The sequence below is a fragment of the Magallana gigas genome, chromosome 9 (genome assembly GCF_963853765.1).
Source record: "Magallana gigas chromosome 9, xbMagGiga1.1, whole genome shotgun sequence".
Classification (NCBI taxonomy): Eukaryota; Metazoa; Mollusca; class Bivalvia; order Ostreida; family Ostreidae; genus Magallana; species Magallana gigas.
This window is the reverse complement of record NC_088861.1, coordinates 1,892,970-1,912,085: the sequence shown is the minus strand read 5'-3', so window position 1 is coordinate 1,912,085 and position 19,116 is coordinate 1,892,970. Positions and strand designations below refer to the sequence as shown.

The 19,116-nt window shown below is 33.4% G+C and overlaps 2 protein-coding genes and 1 long non-coding RNA gene across 4 annotated transcripts in view; 2 read left to right on the top strand and 1 right to left on the bottom strand.

Moving 5' to 3' along the window:
• LOC117691651 (E3 ubiquitin-protein ligase TRIM71) overlaps positions 1 to 8,648 on the top strand; it is a 39,902-nt gene extending 31,254 nt beyond the window's left edge. The window contains exon 2 of the mRNA XM_066071208.1: positions 6,377 to 8,648. Coding sequence (XP_065927280.1) covers positions 6,400 to 8,052 — 1,653 coding nt within the window. The 5' untranslated portion in view covers positions 6,377 to 6,399 and the 3' untranslated portion in view covers positions 8,053 to 8,648. The remainder of the gene's footprint in view (positions 1 to 6,376) is intronic.
• LOC117690304 (uncharacterized) lies at positions 1,758 to 4,451 on the bottom strand. Of its 2 annotated transcripts, XR_010709730.1 has the most exons (3): positions 3,928 to 4,087; positions 3,638 to 3,763; positions 1,758 to 1,856 (listed from the first exon to the last, which is right to left on the bottom strand). It is a non-coding gene; the product is annotated as an uncharacterized lncRNA (long non-coding RNA). The 2 variants fall into 2 exon arrangements; XR_010709729.1 differs by lacking the exon at positions 1,758 to 1,856 and having other exon boundaries at positions 3,098 to 3,763; positions 3,928 to 4,451.
• Positions 8,649 to 11,392: 2,744 nt separating the features above from the next.
• LOC105347489 (uncharacterized) lies at positions 11,393 to 17,812 on the top strand. The gene is made up of 12 exons (XM_034461342.2): positions 11,393 to 11,540; positions 11,727 to 11,876; positions 12,092 to 12,171; positions 13,029 to 13,100; positions 13,454 to 13,718; positions 14,022 to 14,147; positions 14,248 to 14,321; positions 15,160 to 15,231; positions 15,398 to 15,563; positions 15,853 to 15,962; positions 17,116 to 17,209; positions 17,588 to 17,812. The coding sequence occupies exons 1-12, from the start codon at positions 11,513 to 11,515 to the stop codon at positions 17,791 to 17,793; spliced, it is 1,443 nt and encodes a 480-aa protein (XP_034317233.2). The 5' UTR covers positions 11,393 to 11,512; the 3' UTR covers positions 17,794 to 17,812.
• Positions 17,813 to 19,116: the final 1,304 nt, after the last annotated feature.

The window sequence follows — 19,116 nt, the reverse complement described above, 5'->3', positions numbered from 1 at the left end:
ACCCTTTCCATCAGCTCATATATTTGATTTTTTAACTTAGACTAAAATATAGACTTCTAAACCCTTGTATCATTTTCTTATAGTGTTGTAACCTACCCGTATCCAAGTGTACCCTTTGTACCCACTGTACCCTTTCCATCAGCTCATATATTTGATTTTTTAACTTAGACTAAAATATAGACTTCTTAACCCTTGTATCACTTTCTAATAGAGTTGTAACCTACCCGTATCCAAGTGTACCCTTTGTACCCACTGTACCCTTTCCATCAGCTCATATATTTGATTTTTTAACTTAGACTAAAATATAGACTTCTAAACCCTTGTATCATTTTCTTATAGTGTTGTAACCTACCCGTATCCAAGTGTACCCTTTGTACCCACTGTACCCTTTCCATCAGCTCATATATTTGATTTTTTAACTTAGACTAAAATATAGACTTCTTAAACCTTGTATCACTTTCTAATAGAGTTGTAACCTACCCGTATCCAAGTGTACCCTTTGTACCCACTGTACCCTTTCCATCAGCTCATATATTTGATTTTTTAACTTAGACTAAAATATAGACTTCTTAACCCTTGTATCACTTTCTAATAGAGTTGTAACCTTTTCTATAGCTATTTAAAGTTGATTCTCTAAAATCCTTCCCGACTCCCCTACTTTCAGTTTTAGTAGAAATATATAGTGTGCCCTGTTTGTAACTTTTAACACATGTTTTATATAGTGGTGTACCCTTGGGTACAAAACTACTACCTTAAAACGCAGTCCTAATTTCTTGCCATATCTACTTTTTTTGTATACGAGTTGACTTTCGTTTTTTTATGCGGAAATTTTGTATACGAGTTGACCTGTATACGAGTTGGTCTGTGTACGACTTGACCGGACACCTTTTTATATGATGGTGCAGTTAGTGTTAAATCTAGGATTTGAAAAGGGCATGTTAAATAATTGGTAAAAAGGGCACTTTCCTCCGCGGTAAATATTATAAAACGTTGAAAGGGGCACCTTTTTCTACGGTAATATATTATAAATCATTAATCCTTGAAACAAGCGTATTATAATGTTATAAGGAAAATTTTGCATCGTAATCAAGTGTGACCTCGAGATCTGTAATGAAACAAGATAATTGAACAATAAATGATTTGCTTTTGCATTCACATAAGTCTTATACAATATTTTATTTACAATTTTTTTTCTTTCTTAAATTGATTTACATTCATTTATATCCCTTAGAACAGTCATGGCATCGGTCTGACTAGTTTTAAAGTATAATGCATTAAAAATTCTTTATTTCATTTAGGTTTTATGTAATATGTGAACTTAAACACATCTGTAACCAGTAATAAATCATATAGGACATGTTTAATGTAGACAATATTATCTTTTGAGAAGTAGAAAGGGGTGTAGGCTATGCCTGTCCACTTCTCAGTCAAGTGAATATGTAGACAACTGATGGCAAAATCATTAAACCCTTTTTACCACAGAAATTTGGATATTTATATTGTTGTTTTAAGGTGGATCTCTACACCAAATAAGTGTAGGAGATTTTTGTTGCATGCATTTGTTACCAATTCTAGGCACAGTATTCGACAATAAAATACCACAAAATACAATACACTATTTTCTAGAGAATTTTTAAAATATCAGTCTGGTTCCAGATAACCCCTTATTAATCAAATTTTTAAACATTCCTGTTTTAAAATTATTATGAAAGTGAAATGTTATTAAGTTTAGAAATGAAAAACAAAAAAATCATGAATGAAGTTTGTATGATTTTTATTAGAATCCACATAAATATGAAACTAAAATATTAAAAAATTCTTTTAAGGCAAACTGCTGGACAAAATCCCACAAAAACCTGAAAATATAAACAATATTCGTTGGTGAATGGGATGAAGAAAAGAAATTGAATGAAATTGAAAAACTAGAACTGTCCTAATGGGACTAATACCCCCGCTAGGCTAATTTCAAATGGGACAAATAATTGAATTGAATAATAATTAAGGTTTGGAACACATAAAAAAAAAAAATTCTAGAATTGTAAAAAAAAAAAAAAAAGTTAACAAAGAAAAATTAAAATCAAAATTGTCAGAATTTCACTGTAAAAACATATCTATAACAGCAATACATTTACAAATGTATGTTTTTGATGATATATTTTTTTAATTTAATTGATTTAAGGAAAAACCAACAAAATGACAATAACCCCTCCCTTTGCAGTGAATAGAAATACCCGTAGCCAAGCAATGCTCTTCTGTTGATAAAACTTTCAATATCTTTCTAATAAGAGTCTTGACAGATGCAATTAGTTGTTTCAAATTTTCCTCACTTTCTCCTATGGCACAATTGAACTCCATATCAGAAAATTGATCCCATAGGACTATGATTTTCTTTGATGAGTTTGTTAAATTTAATAAACTCCCAAAACATTACCATAATTACCATACTATGTAAAAATATGTAAAAAAGAAAATTTAATATTACAAACAATTTTAAAATTGCCAAAACACTACAATCATATCAGTAATTTTGAATTTCATTTAAATTAATGCCCAATAGGGTCACTTCATCAAATTACTTGACAAATAAATTTCAACAACCTCTAAAAATAGTTTAACTTCTTTATTAATAATTATATTATTTATTTCCTTATAATGATAGACCTTTTGGTTTACATGAAACAGTTTTAAAATAGCCCCAAAACCATCACCGATTTTACAGATTATCAATTTCCCCTAAACACATGCTCCATCTGAGCCATGGCTCAGATAATGGCTCCCTTGGGACAAATGAATTCAGCCACACTTGTCTTTGATGTTCTCATTAGCTCCTAAGAATTTATCATTGACAAACAAAAACTTTGCATTGTCAGTTGATAGAATACTTATAAAAAAAAATTTTTTTTTATTAATTAAGACATAAAGACAAAAAACTCCATCTGGATGTATTTATATAAATATATTTTAGAGTGTTTTCTATTAATTAATTAATAAAATCTGTAAGGATTACCTCCCTTACTTTTCAACATTAGTGTACAATATATAGAATAAGGAAAATGAAAACTGTCATAAAATCATTAAATCTTGTCTGATCTTAAAAAAAATTGCAGGTGCACATCTTCAGATGGTGTTCAACATATGTACAAATTTTCAAACTGTTCCATGCAGTAATAAAAAATTCTATAGGGGGGACAAAGTTGCGTCTACAGACAGACGGACAGACAGACAGACGGACAGACGGACAGGGTGAAACCAATATACCCCCCTAAACTTCGTTTGCGGGGGTATAATTAAAGGAAATACTTAATTATTGCAAAAATCTTGGTATGAAAGATCCTGTGTAAGAGTTGTCTTTCTTTATTTTACATGGTCTCAAATATCTTGGGATCAATTTTTTAATTAATAAAAAGCACGAAGAAAAATTAAAAAAGGAACAAGTTTATGCTAAATATGTAGATATAAGATAAGTAGTGCTTATGATAATGTTTGAAGCTGAAAAATCATATTATTGATGAATGCATTATATATATTTAACTCTTCAGAACAAAATATTTGTAGTTAATAATATTATAAATTGCCTTTTACTTTTTTATATACAATAGCAATTATAAACAACAACCATACGCATATTAATACATACATTAGATGTCCATAGTGATACACATGCATGTGTGGAAATGAAAAACATGCTCCTTTTCAGAATTCTGTCTTTCCCTCATTTGGCTTGCAAATCCGGGCTTCCACTGCTATTGCTACCTAGTTGTATCTATTTTAATCAAAATAATGTCAAAGTTTCAGTGAAAGTCTTTTACTGCAAATGTTTTTTTTAATTTGGGAAGTTAGGATCAATTCAAGAGATCGTACTACGGTACTTTCGTTTTATATTCATCATACATATATAGTTTAAATGAAAATTTGACATCTGCTTACCTATATCGATAATCCGCCACATATGTATGATCGTCTGTTGCAGATGACATGACAAAAATGTGTTGCCAATAGCAGCAGAGCAGGGAAACGTTATATTATTTAGATTCCACGTTTTCCGTACAAAACAGCTGATAATCAATGCTAGTTAAAGCTTTAAACAGGAAGAAAATTGACATATTTTCTAAGCGTTTTGGTGATTTCATTCCTATCTCACCTCCTTAGTTAGAAGAGTTCAATTAAACGGTGTATAGCTATTTTGTACCACGACATAATGTTATAAATCCGGAACACAATGGCGTTTCGAACGGAAGTCAGACATGTTTTGACGATGTAGCCTGCCACCTTAATTAAGCTTTTTAAAAACCAATTTGCATTAAAATCTGCATTACAATCTTTATTGTGAATTAAGTTTCTGCATCCTTCAAGAAGAAGAGTTACGTTTTGGGGGAAACAGAGAAAATTCTGGTTAATCTGACGATTGTTTAAAAGCTTAAAAAAGAATAAGAAAACTTCACATCTACATTTTTATTATATGTTTCATTAGTCAAAACGTGGTTTTAGGTGCCTCAATGTTAAAATTTCAAATTATCTCCATAAAATATATTCCTTTGTGTTAATTCTATTTATAGATAAACTTACGATGTCTCAATGATAAGCTAGCTTGTACAATTAGTCTACTAATTTCAAGGAGATAATTCAGTTATTGTACCTCTGATATATGTACAATTGATCTGCAAAAGAACAACTTCCTATCTTGAGAACTGTAGGAGGAGTTATCCGTACAATGAGGGTACCCTATATGCAATATTTTGCCAAAAAATGACTAAGTTCAAAAGCTGGTATTTTTTCATAATTTATCGGAAATCAAAATCCTAGCAATTTGCACACCTCTGATATATGTACAATTGATCTGCACAAGAACAACTTCCTATCTTGAGAACTGTAGGAGGAGTTATCCGTACAATGAGGGTACCCTATATGCAATATTTTGCCAAAAAATGACTAAGTTCAAAAGCTGGTATTTTTTCGATAAATTATCAGAAATTAAAATCCTAGCAATATGCACACCTCTGATATATGTACAATTGATCTGCAAAAGAACAACTTCCTATCTTGAGAACTGTAGGAGGAGTTATCCGTACAATGAGGGTACCCTATATGCAATATTTTGCCAAAAAATGACTAAGTTCAAAAGCTGGTATTTTTTCGATAAATTATCAGAAATTAAAATCCTAGCAATATGCACACCTCTGATATATGTACAATTGATCTGCAAAAGAACAAATTCCTATCTTGAGAACTGTTGGAGGAGTTATCCGTACAATGAGGGTACCCTTTTGGCAGCCGCCCGCCCGCCATTTTCACCATTTTAATAACCAGATTTTTCCGTTGGAAAACCCGGTTAAAAATTAAAATTTACTAAAGGATGAAAATATTGACAATGACAGTAAATGTATACTTACAATTGGCATGGTTCATGTAAGTTTTAATAGTATAGAAATCTATTGATCATATATTCAACAGAATATAGAAACACTGAACATAATTGTTTAATTCTATGCATAACAGGGAAGTAACTTCATTAAAGTTAAGAGCTTTATATTTCCAATAGAAACCGGTGCTGTTGTCTAATAGTAGCCGTAACATAAGTTCTTTGAAGTAAAATCTTTACAGTTCTTTAATAAATGATTAAAATGGGAAATTCTGAACAGCAGACTGTATAGAGTACTAATATCAAGTAATCTGTGGCTTCAATTTCTTAGAGTTATCTTTAAATATGGTGCAATCAAGTTCAATAGACTAGTTTGCTTGGACAAGTGTCCAAATCGATGACATTTAATCGCTTAGTTTAATGGAAATTCTTTATTTTATAGAAAAATAGACTGATATTTAAGTGTCAAAATTTGTGTTTTGTTCCGTAAAGGTTGTCAACTACTATACTAAGCTAAAATATTTCAATATAAGGGCATTTCGTTCAATGTGCGAAGAAAAGTACTTACTATATTGGCCATTTTTTTTTCAGCTAGTAGCCGTATAATTTTCGAATAGAGACAATAACTGCATTATTTTTACCAATAGCAGCCATTTAGGTACTACTCCGTGTGTTTGGAGTTAAAGCTAGCAGTGCTTGCCGACATTTGTATATTAAATGATATTGTCCTACATGTCCTGCGGACCTGGTTTAACAGGTTGGACCAATCACCCAAATTGGTCACCATAGCCTGTTTGGGATATAATGTCTCAAATAGTCAGTCACATTCTTTAAACAAGTTACATCTATGAGAAATTTTTGTTTTTAAAGAATTTAAATGTCTCCCTGTCATTTCAGCTCTAAAGTGTCCTGTTTGCAACAAGAACAATATTTTTCTTTAAAAAATACCAGTTTTATAAGAAATAGTCAAATGGACAACATGGACAAAAAACTAAAAAAGTCTTTTTATTTTTTCAGAACATGAGTAAAAGTATCTGACCATGGACAAGCGCTGGGCCCAGGATGTGTTACGGTGTCGTCTCTGTGAGACCCAAGGCCCCCCTATGTACTGTGACATTTGTCACATACATCTGTGTAAAGCCTGTGTGGGGGAACATCTCTCTGATCTATCCAAAGAACACAAAGTGCTGCCATTTGAAAAGAGAGGATCTACTCCTAAACGTCCAAAACACTCCACAAACATAAGTGTACTTTATTGTAAACAATGTGACATTCCTATTTGTACAACATGTCTTTCCTCTGAAGAACACAGTGGCCATAAATTTATTGAAATATCTAAAAACATTGACAGCAAGAAAGAAATAATTCAGAAAGATTTACAAGAACTAGAGAAATCCATTTATCCCAAATACAAAGAGATTGCATCCATTAACCAAGTCCAAAAATCTGCTCTGAATGAAAACTCTCAGAAATTAACAACAGAAATCGACAAACATAGAGAAGACTTGCACAGAGAAATAAACACCATTATCAGAAACATGAAATCTAACATGGAGGAAACGGACACCAAACACCTGGCTGTCTTAGACAAACAGGAAGATGAAATTAAACACACCATTTCTGAAATCACACAGACCATTACTGAACTGAGGATGTTACTGGACTCCAATGATGTCAGCCGTGTCTCTGCCTACAAATCCAGGAATGATGAATTCAGAAGATTGCCTCCTAAACTCACAGTGTCCTTACCAAGTTTTACCCCTCAGAAGATCAACAAAGAACAGCTTTATCAACAGTTTGGTTCTCTGTCAGCGTCATCTATCAAAACAGAAGAACATGGCTACACCATGGAATCTCCCGGTGCTGAGTCCTCTCCCCCGGACAGACCGCTCATTGATGTACCACGGATCATCACACAGATAGACACAGAGTGTGGAGGATTAGACAGTGTGTCCTGTCTGAGTGATGAGGAGATGTGGACATGTGGTTGTAATGACAACATCATGAGACTGTACAACCTCCGTGGGGAACTAGTGAAGTCAGTCAAAACCAAGTCAGGGAACAATCCAGGGGACATAGCAGTGACAAGGAGTGGGGATCTAGTTTATACTGATAACAATGATAGAACTGTGAACATAGTGAAGAATAAAAAGATAAAGACAGTGATCAGACCACGGGGGTGGAAACCTCGCCGTGTCTGTAGTACCTCCTCTGGTGACCTCCTGGTTGTCATGTACAGTGATGATTATAAACAAACAAAAGTTGTGTGTTACTCTGGCTCCACAGAGAAACAAAGTATTCAGTACGACGACAAAGGACAACCTCTCTATTCATCTGGTGGATACAGTAAATACATCAGTGAGAACAGGAACCTAGATATCTGTGTGTCAGACCATGACGCCCATGCAGTAGTGGTGGTCAATCAGGCCGGGAAACTCCGGTTTACCTACACTGGTCCTCCCTCTACTACCAAGGGATCATTTCGTCCATACAGCATCACAACAGACAGCCAGGGTCGGATCCTGACAGCAGACTTTAACAACCACCGTATCCACATCCTGGATCAGGACGGACAGTTCCTCCGCTACATTGACAACTGTCATTTACAGGATCCATACAGTTTATGTGTGGACACCAGAGACAACCTCTTTGTGACTGACAGAGGTAAAGTGAAGAAAATACAGTATGTCTAGAACATTACACAGCAGTGTAACATTGTTTATATGTATTACATGTTGACAAACTGACTGTCTGTATATATAAAACATGTATTAGCATAAAGATAATTAATTATATTATATAATAGAGTCATGCATATAAAAATAAACATCCATTTAGTTCATGTCAACAATATCATTGTTTTGTTTATCATGTTTATACATCATAATAACAAACTGTTTTAGTGTAGTGATTGTATTGTCAATGAATTAAATGTTTATACATTTAATGTCTAAACAAACTGTGTACATTATAAGAATACAATCAGAGAAACCTTGTTTGGTATTTGTCAAAGAAATCAAAACATTTTTATGTTGATAAATATCTGTAAAAATCTTTTTTAGCTCTCCTTTATCATGTTTATATTAAGTTATGAGTTAATTTCAATCATTTTAATAAGAATAGAAATATAAATCATACATTTTCTTTTCTCAAAGCAGATAAACTGAAGGTACCACATTTGTTGAACATTTGAATGGTGTTTATTTGATCTTTTTCCATTAAGATTTCTGTCACTGAAGATTGAGTAACTTTTGTTTCTTACACTATAGTAATAAACCCTGCAGTTGTACATTGTGTACTTTAAATAATGTGTTAATAATAAATAATTATGTCTAATAAATGATTTGTAAACAACTTTGTTAATTGGTTTTAATTAAATTTTCTTTGACCCCATCATTTTAAATATTACAGCATTAAAATTTACTTTCAGATTCAAAGGAATAGAGCAAAATGTCTGAATATTTGCGTGATCTGGTAAAAATTGTTAAGACTGAAACATTTTTAAATTCTCCTCAGAAATTGAAACGGTGTTGTTTGTTGCACCGCAACATCGGAGATGTAATGCCCCGTTTTCTTTATCAATGATTATGTTCCCTTTAGGAAGTGTGCAATCTACTTAGATTGTAGGTATTATAGGTGGGTAGATGATGTCGTCAATCCTTGTATACAGGCTGACCGTTGTTATAGCATGTCCAGTTCAAAAGGTCAATTGGTCAGTAGATTATGTCAACAAGAGTATTGTCCAATCGACGTCTCTTGCGCATTGATTGACAGTCATCGATTCCGACGATGTTGGTAAACATTATTAGGATTAAACATGCTGACAAGACGAAGGGTGCATAATAAGGTCAAAGGTCACATGGAGACGAAGGGCGAATAAGATGACGCAATGACTATTGATTTCATTGTTAAATACATTTCAATTTATTAAAACTGCAGGATTTTAGAAAAGAGACAGTCTAATTTTTTTTAACAACGCGAAATTTTGATTGTGATTGAGCCCAAGTAAAATTTTAAGCGAAACTACCGACATTTCATCTGCGCTAGCAAAGCGTTTCTGATCCGCTGACTTTAGGTCACCTTAGTCACGTTTGCCGTTATTATTCGTGTGTCGTGGTGCGACGTGCGTCGTTCATCGTCTGTCGTCTTTAAAAAAAAATATTTTTATATTCTTTTTAAAAACTGTAACGCCCATTTTTTTCTTCGGTTTAGAGCAACTCTAGGTTAAGAGGAAAGATATACTTAACCAATCCAGGGGCCTCATGGAGGGGGCCAAAATTTGAAGAAAAAAATCTTGGAAGTTCTTCTCTACTCTCACACATACTGAAGTCTTCTACCAAGATTGTGAAATTCATGGCCCCTGTGTATGGGGTTCAAATCTTAGGGCGGGGCCAATATATGTCCATATAAAATGATTCTTATTACATTATGAAATTCACTTCCCATGGGACACGAATTCAGGCTGTTTATTATTTTAAAAAAATTCAGGGGTGGTATGTGAACATATAGTGAACATGTATTTTTTTTAAGTTACTTTAGTAACTCGGATATTCATCTTGCTATTGTCCGCTCTCCTTCCCACTTTTTATGAATCGACATTTGGGTTGATAGACTCCAAAATGAAGCTCAAAATGCAAACATAGAACAACATGAAAGGGCTATAGTATTCCAGTGACCGCAAAGACCGGTGGGCCTCTTGTTTATTTTCCTGAAACGTTTGGTGGAATGTTTTGCTACGACAAAAAATATTAATGTAAAGTAATCATTGCGTAAAGCATCGGTTTAATTACATTTTTTTATTCTTTAATATCAAACAATTAAAAGCATGAAATATTCGGCTTTGAGTTTCTAAAATGTGACATTATTTGAAGACATTGATATGCATATTACTTAAGAAACTGAAAATCAGCAGGATTTGATAATAAGCCGTTTTTCAAAATAAACCACCTATTTTTTTGCACTAAAAATTACTCGAAAATAGAGCAAAAAATAGCCTGTTTTGAAATATATGCCAGTCATGACAGTGCTATTTAGGAAAGAAACACGTAGTGTATTTTTACATGCAACATATTGAACACAGTATTATTTTAACTATTTTATTTTCAAAATTCCATGACATTTATGATTAGATTTAAAATAAAATTACTACATTTTTAATTAGGAGTAGGTCTAGTAGTCGCCATTACTAAAAGCTCACTGTTTTAAAGATAGACAAGCAGAATTAAAGACACAAACATTTTCATTTAACTCTTACAGATGTTTAGCTGGATATTAAAGAACAAACAAGTAGTTCACAATCTATCGATTACGATTTATTGGTTTCATATTAAGCCGTGGTTTTGCTCTCGTCGTTTCCGGTATTTTGTTTGGATAATAAACCGTGAATTGAAAATTTAAAGGTTTTGAAAAAAGGCCCCCAATTTTTTACCAAAACTCAAAATAAGCCTCGGCTTATTTTCAAAGTTTTATGTTATGTTTTTTTAATAAAATGCTAATAAAAGGATATTTTGCAAAATATACAAAGTTGACAACGTAAATCTGATGAAAATGTCCATTTTTTAAAAGTATTTTTAGGCACGGAGAATTGCATCGAAATTAAAGGGGACATCCATACCCCAAAAAAATCTTCAAGTGCAAAAAAAAATAATTTAAAAATCAAAATTGATATTTGGTGGTGGGGGGGAGGGGAGGGGTAGTTATTTACTGTTGAAAACTTTATTACAGTAATTTATATCACGCTTAAAATTTTTGATGTATAATTTCAATACATTTTCTTACAGTTACAGAAAAGTGGAAGGACAATTTTTTATATGCTAGTATTATGTAATTTGCTAAAAAAATTGTGCCCTACCCCCTCGCTTTGATACATGCCTTATACTTACTTTTCAATTTCTTACAGTGTATATTTACTTTTATGAGTTTTTACCCAACCATCTTCTTCGCCCATCTTCTTAGTGTTAATGTTGCAACGATGCTTAACAACGATTCAGTATTTGATAGTATTACTAGTATTATCATCGAAGACATTCGGACATAATTCAGTACATACATGTACATACTCAGTATACCATTGCGAGACTACGGGACGATCGTGTCTGGTATTATCCGAAAGTCGTTCCCAGATAGATAAGCCATTCTTTCACATTCACTGACATGGCAAGGAAGACGATATATTGGATATGTAAGAATAGTTTACGTACATTGTGTCTGTACATTTACATAACAGATAAACGAAATGCAAAATACCTGTAAAATGTTCTGTCTGTTAAATGAATAATTGTTATCAAAAACATCTTTATATCTTGAATACCTTTACAATATTGTAAAACTGTTTGGGTTTTTATTTCCTTTAAATTACGGTCTCCAGTTGGACTAACGTCGTGTCTGATAGCTGGAGTAGCCTCTCAGGCGTGTGATGACGTAGATAGCCAGGTGTGTCAGGGATTCGCCTCCAAGACCAACGTCTGCTCAGATCCATGTCTTTCGAAATTGTGTCCAAGAATGTGCAACACTTGTCGTAAGCCCATTCTCTCTCTCTCTCTCTCTCTCTCTCTCTCTCTCTCTCTCTCTCTCTCTCTCTCTCTCTCTCTCTCTCAACGTGTGCCATAGTTTGTACACACAGATCATGATTCTATTAAAGGGAATTTGTTTTCACCAGAAGTGAAAATCTTATGTAGAGAAAAACTCTCAAGACAATCTCCTCTGTTATTTTGTATAATTTGTATCCTTAAGCTTACAAGTGCTACAATTGTGACGGCCTTTCCTCGCCCTCTCTCTGCAACATTACACAGATCTGTCCGGACAGGAATTACGTAAGCAAGCCTTCAAGTATAATGTAATATTCATACAAATTATGATTCTAGAGGTCTAGAATCAAGAAACATCCATGCATTTTATATTATAACTTTACATCCCATCCAAGAAATAAAGAGCATGAAGAATCAGATGACGTTAGCAATTAATCTAACAAAACGCAGGTGAGATGGCTATACTAAGATGACAATTATGATCAGTGAATTAAATGTTAAACGGTTGAAATTGATTGTACAGACCAATCATTAGCAAACTAGCTTTCTAGAATAGTCACGCTCGTGAACCCTGTCTAAAAACGCATGTGACGCAATTTCGACACTTAATTGAAACAAAATTTTTAAAATGTCTAGTTGTAATGCTCCATTTGCGTTTAATTTGGACGGTTGTGTATGATCTTTTTTTTTGTTTAAATAGAGGTTAACACCAAGCAATGTCATCTATTTGATATCATAACTACGCTGTTTTGAGTAAAATCGCTCGATAAGATTTTGAACAGCAGCAAATAAAATATTGCATTAGCAGTAAAGTTAAATTTTGATGTTGTTACTAAATCAAAATTTTACGGTAGGTGTCTTTATTTAACAGCGAGTTACAAACTTTTGTCATAAAAAACCACACAAATTTTGGGAGATCATTAGATCCATTCCCACCAAACATTCGCGTCACAGTTGGCATTGATACAATCAATGCTCCATTTTTCATTCATAGATAGGCGTTGGTATACATGTGGCAAGAGATAATGAGATAATGAATACCTTGGATGTTTATGTTATCTTTAAAAGTTGGGTCTATACTTTCCTGAGTACTAGTATTAGATTTTCTTTTGACTATTTTCCTTCTCTTTCTCTTGTTTTAGTCCTGCATTGTGACAGAAAGTCTGGGATCCGATTTCTCGATCACTTATCGGCAGGGATGCGCCACTCAAGATGTAATATATTTAATCAATTTTTTGCATTAATAACCATAACATATTTAGGTCATAGAAGTATAAATCACACTTTAATTCCATAAGAAAATAAAATTTTATTTCATATTGCCTTAAGAACTCAGGCGCCAGAGTTAATGGAGTACTCGTGTACTTATGAGTATATTGAACGATTGTAGAACCCTGTTGGATTAAATGTCTATACATTTCGAATGAAATGTAAGAAGCATCTCAGTATCTACTTTGTCATCATCATATGGTGAATTACAACCATATTCTAGTACTATAGTGTGCAAAGAATGTGTATTTTCGGAGATGACAAGATTCGAATACAGTTTACTGTTTCCATTGTATAGGTTTGTACCCGTCTCTTTGGAACCCATGGCGGCGCTCCGACAGTAATTGGGAAGAGGTCGAACCTTAACGGCGAATGTTGTCAAAACGATCTCTGTAACCACAACCGTCCATTCAGAAAGAGGCAGGTATTTCCGGATATTACCACAATGAGACCACGAACGACAACTCCTGTGTTTCTTCCAATGACGTCTACACCACCAATGATGATGACAGATAAAACGACACCTCCGCCAATGATGACCACTGTGATGACATCATCTGCACGTATGCATCTTTAACTGGACATTTGAATTAGAGTGCTAATTCATAACACTGGAACCTGTTGCTATACATTTACTCTACAAACATTAAAAAATTTAAAATCCAAAAATTAGCTCCACCAAAAGTTTTGGTCTGATTGGAAACTAATATATTGCACAAAACTATTTTATAGTAGATTAGGGAAAACTTGTTCACAAAATCTTCGGACCTGGTTTTAGAATAATTCCATTTAGTTTTTGATAACAGGTATTTGACCTTTTTCCCAACTATTTAATGCTGGATCTATTTATTTTAAATTACAACTAGCGATGACGTCATCAATATGTGACGATGTTGACCAGGCTTCCTGTCAGCTACTTGCCACCATTCGTAAAGACATGTGTAATGATGATTGTATCGTAAAAGCCTGCCCAAGAACATGCGGCAAATGCGGTGAGTTCTAATACATTGTTTGAAACAGCAGTTGTTGGCTTGCTGATGGTGTTGTTTGAGCTGAAACAGGTTCTGATGAGGGCCTTTCTGTTTCGTCTAGCTGAATGTTACTCCTGTGATCATGTGTCAAGTCCTGCAAACTGCACTAATCACGCAGTCTGTGAACCAGGAGAGGTAAATATGGAACTTTGTGTGTATCTTTGTCTCCACAAGTTAGACATTGACCATTTTAGTCATTGGCTAAGGTGTGCGGTGATTTCCAAAGAGACTAAAAAGCGATCGTTACTTCTCCGATTTTTACAGGATATGTAAAAGTTTTTTTTCAAAAGTGTACAGATATCTTTATTTTTTTTATTATTTTTTTTTTTTTGCATGCCTCGTTTTAAGCTCTTGGACGTTTATCAGGATTGCCCTAAATTGATGTTTAGCTTGTTCATTTGAAGTTTCTTAAATGAAAACAACGATACTCGACACCAAAAATACTTATACAACAAGTCATCCCCCGTATTGGGATTGAATTCTTGAATGTTACAACACCAATTTCGGTTCCAGACCAATTTATTAATACTTGAGGGCAAACATTTAATCGGCGACATTTTTGTCCAAGAACTTTGGTGATTTGAATTTCAAATGTTTTCCTTTCGTTGAGACCATATTGCAACGTGGACATAGCATAAGCATTAAGTTTTTTTTTTAATTTCCTGTATATCCCTTTATTTAATTCATAAACTGCATAAGTTGAGTTGAACATATTTTATTGACAAAAAGGATCGGACACAAGTTCTAAAAACTTAGATAGACCACTCCTTGTATACTTAATATATAACAATGCCATACATTTCACATTTATAACAATTATAGTATATTTAGTGAAATATATCAAATGTATATCTCATGAGGTCTTTTTCACGTTAATCATTTTCCTAAACACTGAACCTTCAGCTGAAATAACCATCTTCGTTTTAAATTTATATACATGTGTCGTATCTAGTTTTTTCTCTGTTTGTAATAGAAATGCTACGTCTTGAAGACACTCAGTTTCAGCGGTGAACAAGGATACAAACTGGGATGCATGCTTGACAGCGCAAGTATATGTTACATAATATAACCCCAATAACAATCCAGAAGAACTTTAAAACATATACATGTTATATAATGTGTAACAAGTTATTCCGATGTTTGAAGTAGTTTACGAACATCATGCAGAATTGATACGTACCTTAATCGAAAGACTTATTTGCTTGGTTTAGGTGTGCAAGCAGTTTAACACTCAGGCAGGTAACGTGTTCGGTAAGAGGAATGACCCCGTGGAACTATCTGTAGATGGTGACTGTTGTACAGGAGATCTCTGCAATCACGTGGCCCTGACCCATGGGACGGGGACCGGGTTCACTACAGTGGCGCCACCTACTGGGGGTAATCAAAAGTGGTTCTTGGCGGAAATTAACATAACGATACAATATTAACTTCTACTTCCGTTTCCTTTTATCTGCTGCAGGATTTTGTGTTTGTGTTAGATATTAAGATGTGCATGCAGTGAGAATGAGAATTGAGACGTAATTTTTCTTTATTTATTAATAGAATACTGGTTTATTTTGTATTATTAGTAAAAGTAATAAAAAGAAGATTTCTAATTTGTTTTAATTCAATTTTTCAAATGATTTTTATATAAATTCCAGTTTATCTCTTAAATGTTTTTGAACAGCTGGATGCAGATATACAGCAGCTAACCACCACTGTCCCTCGGGATTTCATGTGATAGACGGTAAATGCATGATGGTTGGTATGGTGCAGTACACATACTCACAGGCGCAGGTAAAAATTCGATGGCTGGTCTTTAAAACATGTCACCTCATTTCACCTATCTTTTACGTGTCAGCTGGCACATTAGCCTTAATACACCCGCCTCTTACTCTGCCAGCTATACTACCCGAGTTGTGACAGCCCTTGTTCTGTACTACTTTTCTATGTTGTTTTTGGTAGACCACTTTTCTCCTTCCCTCTGGTTACCATGTCATTGCAGTGTTCTCCATCCTCAATACATTGTCAATTAATCTAGTTTCACTTCCTTTGTGAAATCATTAAGCTCGCTCTTGTCGTATTTGTTCTTTGATGAAGTTTTTATAAGAGATTTTATTAGGCCATCTAACATTTTTCTCAGGCATCTATTCTGCAAGACATTTATCTGTTCTGGTATTTTCCAAGTCTCGCTTCCATAGCTTAGGACAAACAGGATCATGCTTTAGATAATTTAACTTTTGTATAAATGGAAAATTTTGAAGATCTTCAAAGCTTACTGGGCCTCTCAACTGAAACTTGGCTTATCCCATTATTTTTTTCCTCGTCAACTCCTCCCTTTGTGATAATTTTTATACTCCTCCAATGTAAGTAAAGTATCTGTGTTCTACAGGTCTTGTCCAATGATCGTTATTGGGTAATCTTGGATCTAAGTCTCCTTTGTTTTGTTTTGTTTTTTTTAATTCTTTTTTTTTGGGGGGGGGGGTCCAAGTTGATGGTTCAGTTTCTTCATTCTGACTAGATGAGAATATTTATTTCTAAATAATGTCTGTGTCTGCTTTTATTATCTCGTAAAACATATCAAGTAATTAAAACATATCAAGTAATTTGTATTTTGCTTGTCATTATTGTCAATTGCCTTCCTTTTCACCATTTTACACTTTTAATTCATAAAATCTATATCTATTTTTGGATATGAAAGTGTTTGTCGAACTACGGTTTTCGTGCATATTGTTGTCCGAAACAAAAAAAAACCCACAAATAACTAAAAGGAAATTAAGACATGTATATTTGGTAACAGATTTTTTTATGGGACCATTCTTCCCAAAACTATGAATCTTATTGACTACATTAAAATTAATGTTCAAGAATATTAATAAAACAGCGGAATCACGCAAGGACGGGTAAAAATATTTTCCGGTTTGTAGTTGACTCATGATTTTCTTTTCAGGCTTATTGTCAAAACCACTGCTCTATCATGATTGAGAATTTCTCCAGCAGAGACGCGTCTGCGATCTCCTATTTCATTCAGTCACAGTTACGTGGTGAGAACTTTTGAAAAGTGACATGTGATAGAACGATGTTTTCAAACAAAATCACATGAGCCTTAATACATTCTAGGAAGAAAATGCAAATTAAAAAAAAAACCATCATACAAACGATCGAACATCAAAGTACTATATGCTTGACGATTGTATTTGTGACGTTTTGCTTTTGTTTTCTGTCAAGTGTTGTTTTTTCCTGTTACTTAGCTACAGTAGGTATAATAAGTTTGCAATGATAATATGTTAGTATTTTTTTTATTTAAGTACAATATTTTAATTCATATTTGGTTACTCTAACCGTAATATAACCTCTCTCTTTATGCTTACTGAAAAAAGACAGTTTGTTTCATCTTACCCACAAATTATCTACTTACGTAGGTCGTTCCAATTATGTATATATTGGAGCTACAGACGCAAACCACGATGGAACATACACGTGGAACCAGGCTGGTACTGAAGTAGCCCACTCTTCTACTCAAGTTCTCGGCAGATACTGCCTCACCTTCTCCGCCATTACTAAAGGAGTACACCCGGTCACGTGTTCTACTCACCACTACTTCCTGTGTCAGGCACAATTCCATTAAAATATGAACCACTCTTTAACCATTTTCCTTACTCAAAGCGTCTTTTTGTGGTCTATACGTCATAGTATACTAACTTTAGATTTTATGTCACCTGTGTCATTTTTGACTCAATTAATGTTGTGCTCAGGTGACCAATAAGACCCACAAACTTTAAGTAATGGAGAGTAATGAAGACTAGCTGTTTGAAATTTATTATTTTTTTTAGAATACATGTATCATGCCAGGACATTTGAAGTAATATGAATTTGCTATATTGAAAGGGGCGTATTTTCTATCTATTAGTGTTAAAGTGTCTCAAATAAATTCTATGAGAAAAAATCGCCGGTTTGAATACAAATGTACCAGATTCACAAGTTCTCAAAGAGAGTAATTTGTGTTTGATTTTTGTCTATTTAACAGGTAATAATCCCTATTTTGGATTATTTTGTTAACTTCTTTATTTCCAGATAGATTTTTATACCAATAAAATTATCATTTTTAATTTAAAAGAGTATCAAATATATACACATACATTTCTTACTATATAATCAAGGATAATGATAAAAATATCCTGATATTTACAAATTTCGCATCGATTTCCTTCAGATAAAGTACATTTTATCACGTGTTAGCACCAATATGCGGCTAATTTCACGCATCTGATATTTTTAAAAGTATATATAACATTTATTTAACATTTAACATTTACTTTAAAGGGGCATGGTCACGATTTTGGTCAAAATTATTTTTCCGATTGTAATATTTATAATGCTTTAGAAAGGCATTTTTAATAGGCAACCGAAATTTGAGTGTCATTTGTTGAGTTATAAGCGAGGTACATAGCTTGCAATTCTTCGCTATGTAAACAAAGCGTTTGTTTACATTTTGAACGTTGAAGTAAAAATTTCAGTTTTAAACCTAAATGGAATGTGTTAAAGGTAAAACTGTTTATCTATGACTAATATAAATAAAAAGAAAGACAAATAAGCTGGAAATAATGTTTTACTGGTATATTGAATCTATGTAAAAAAAAAAAAAAAAAAAACAGGGCACGAGCCTTGTTTACATGACAAAGTATTGTGAGCTCTGTATTTCGCTTATAACTCTACGAATGACTCTCAATTAAATTTTATTTGATAATTAAAAATCCAGTTCTAAAGCATTGTAAATAATAAAAACATAAAAATAGAATATGACCGAAATCGTGACCATGCCCCTTTAAATTTGGCATTTCGGCGAAAACATGTAATGCATTGCAATGCATTACTATTACATTTAGCATTACCCCAAGCCTGGTTCTCGCATTACCATTAAATAGTATAATAAATTACATGTTTTGCATCG

Excerpts from the sequence above, each read along its gene's own strand:
- LOC105347489 (XM_034461342.2), top strand. The coding sequence starts at position 11,513 with ATGGCAAGGAAGACGATATATTGGATAT. Across the intron at positions 15,232-15,397 it reads TGGGATGCATGCTTGACAGC|GTGTGCAAGCAGTTTAACAC; the intron begins GCAAGTATATGT and ends TGCTTGGTTTAG. Across the intron at positions 15,963-17,115 it reads ACACATACTCACAGGCGCAG|GCTTATTGTCAAAACCACTG; the intron begins GTAAAAATTCGA and ends TTTTCTTTTCAG.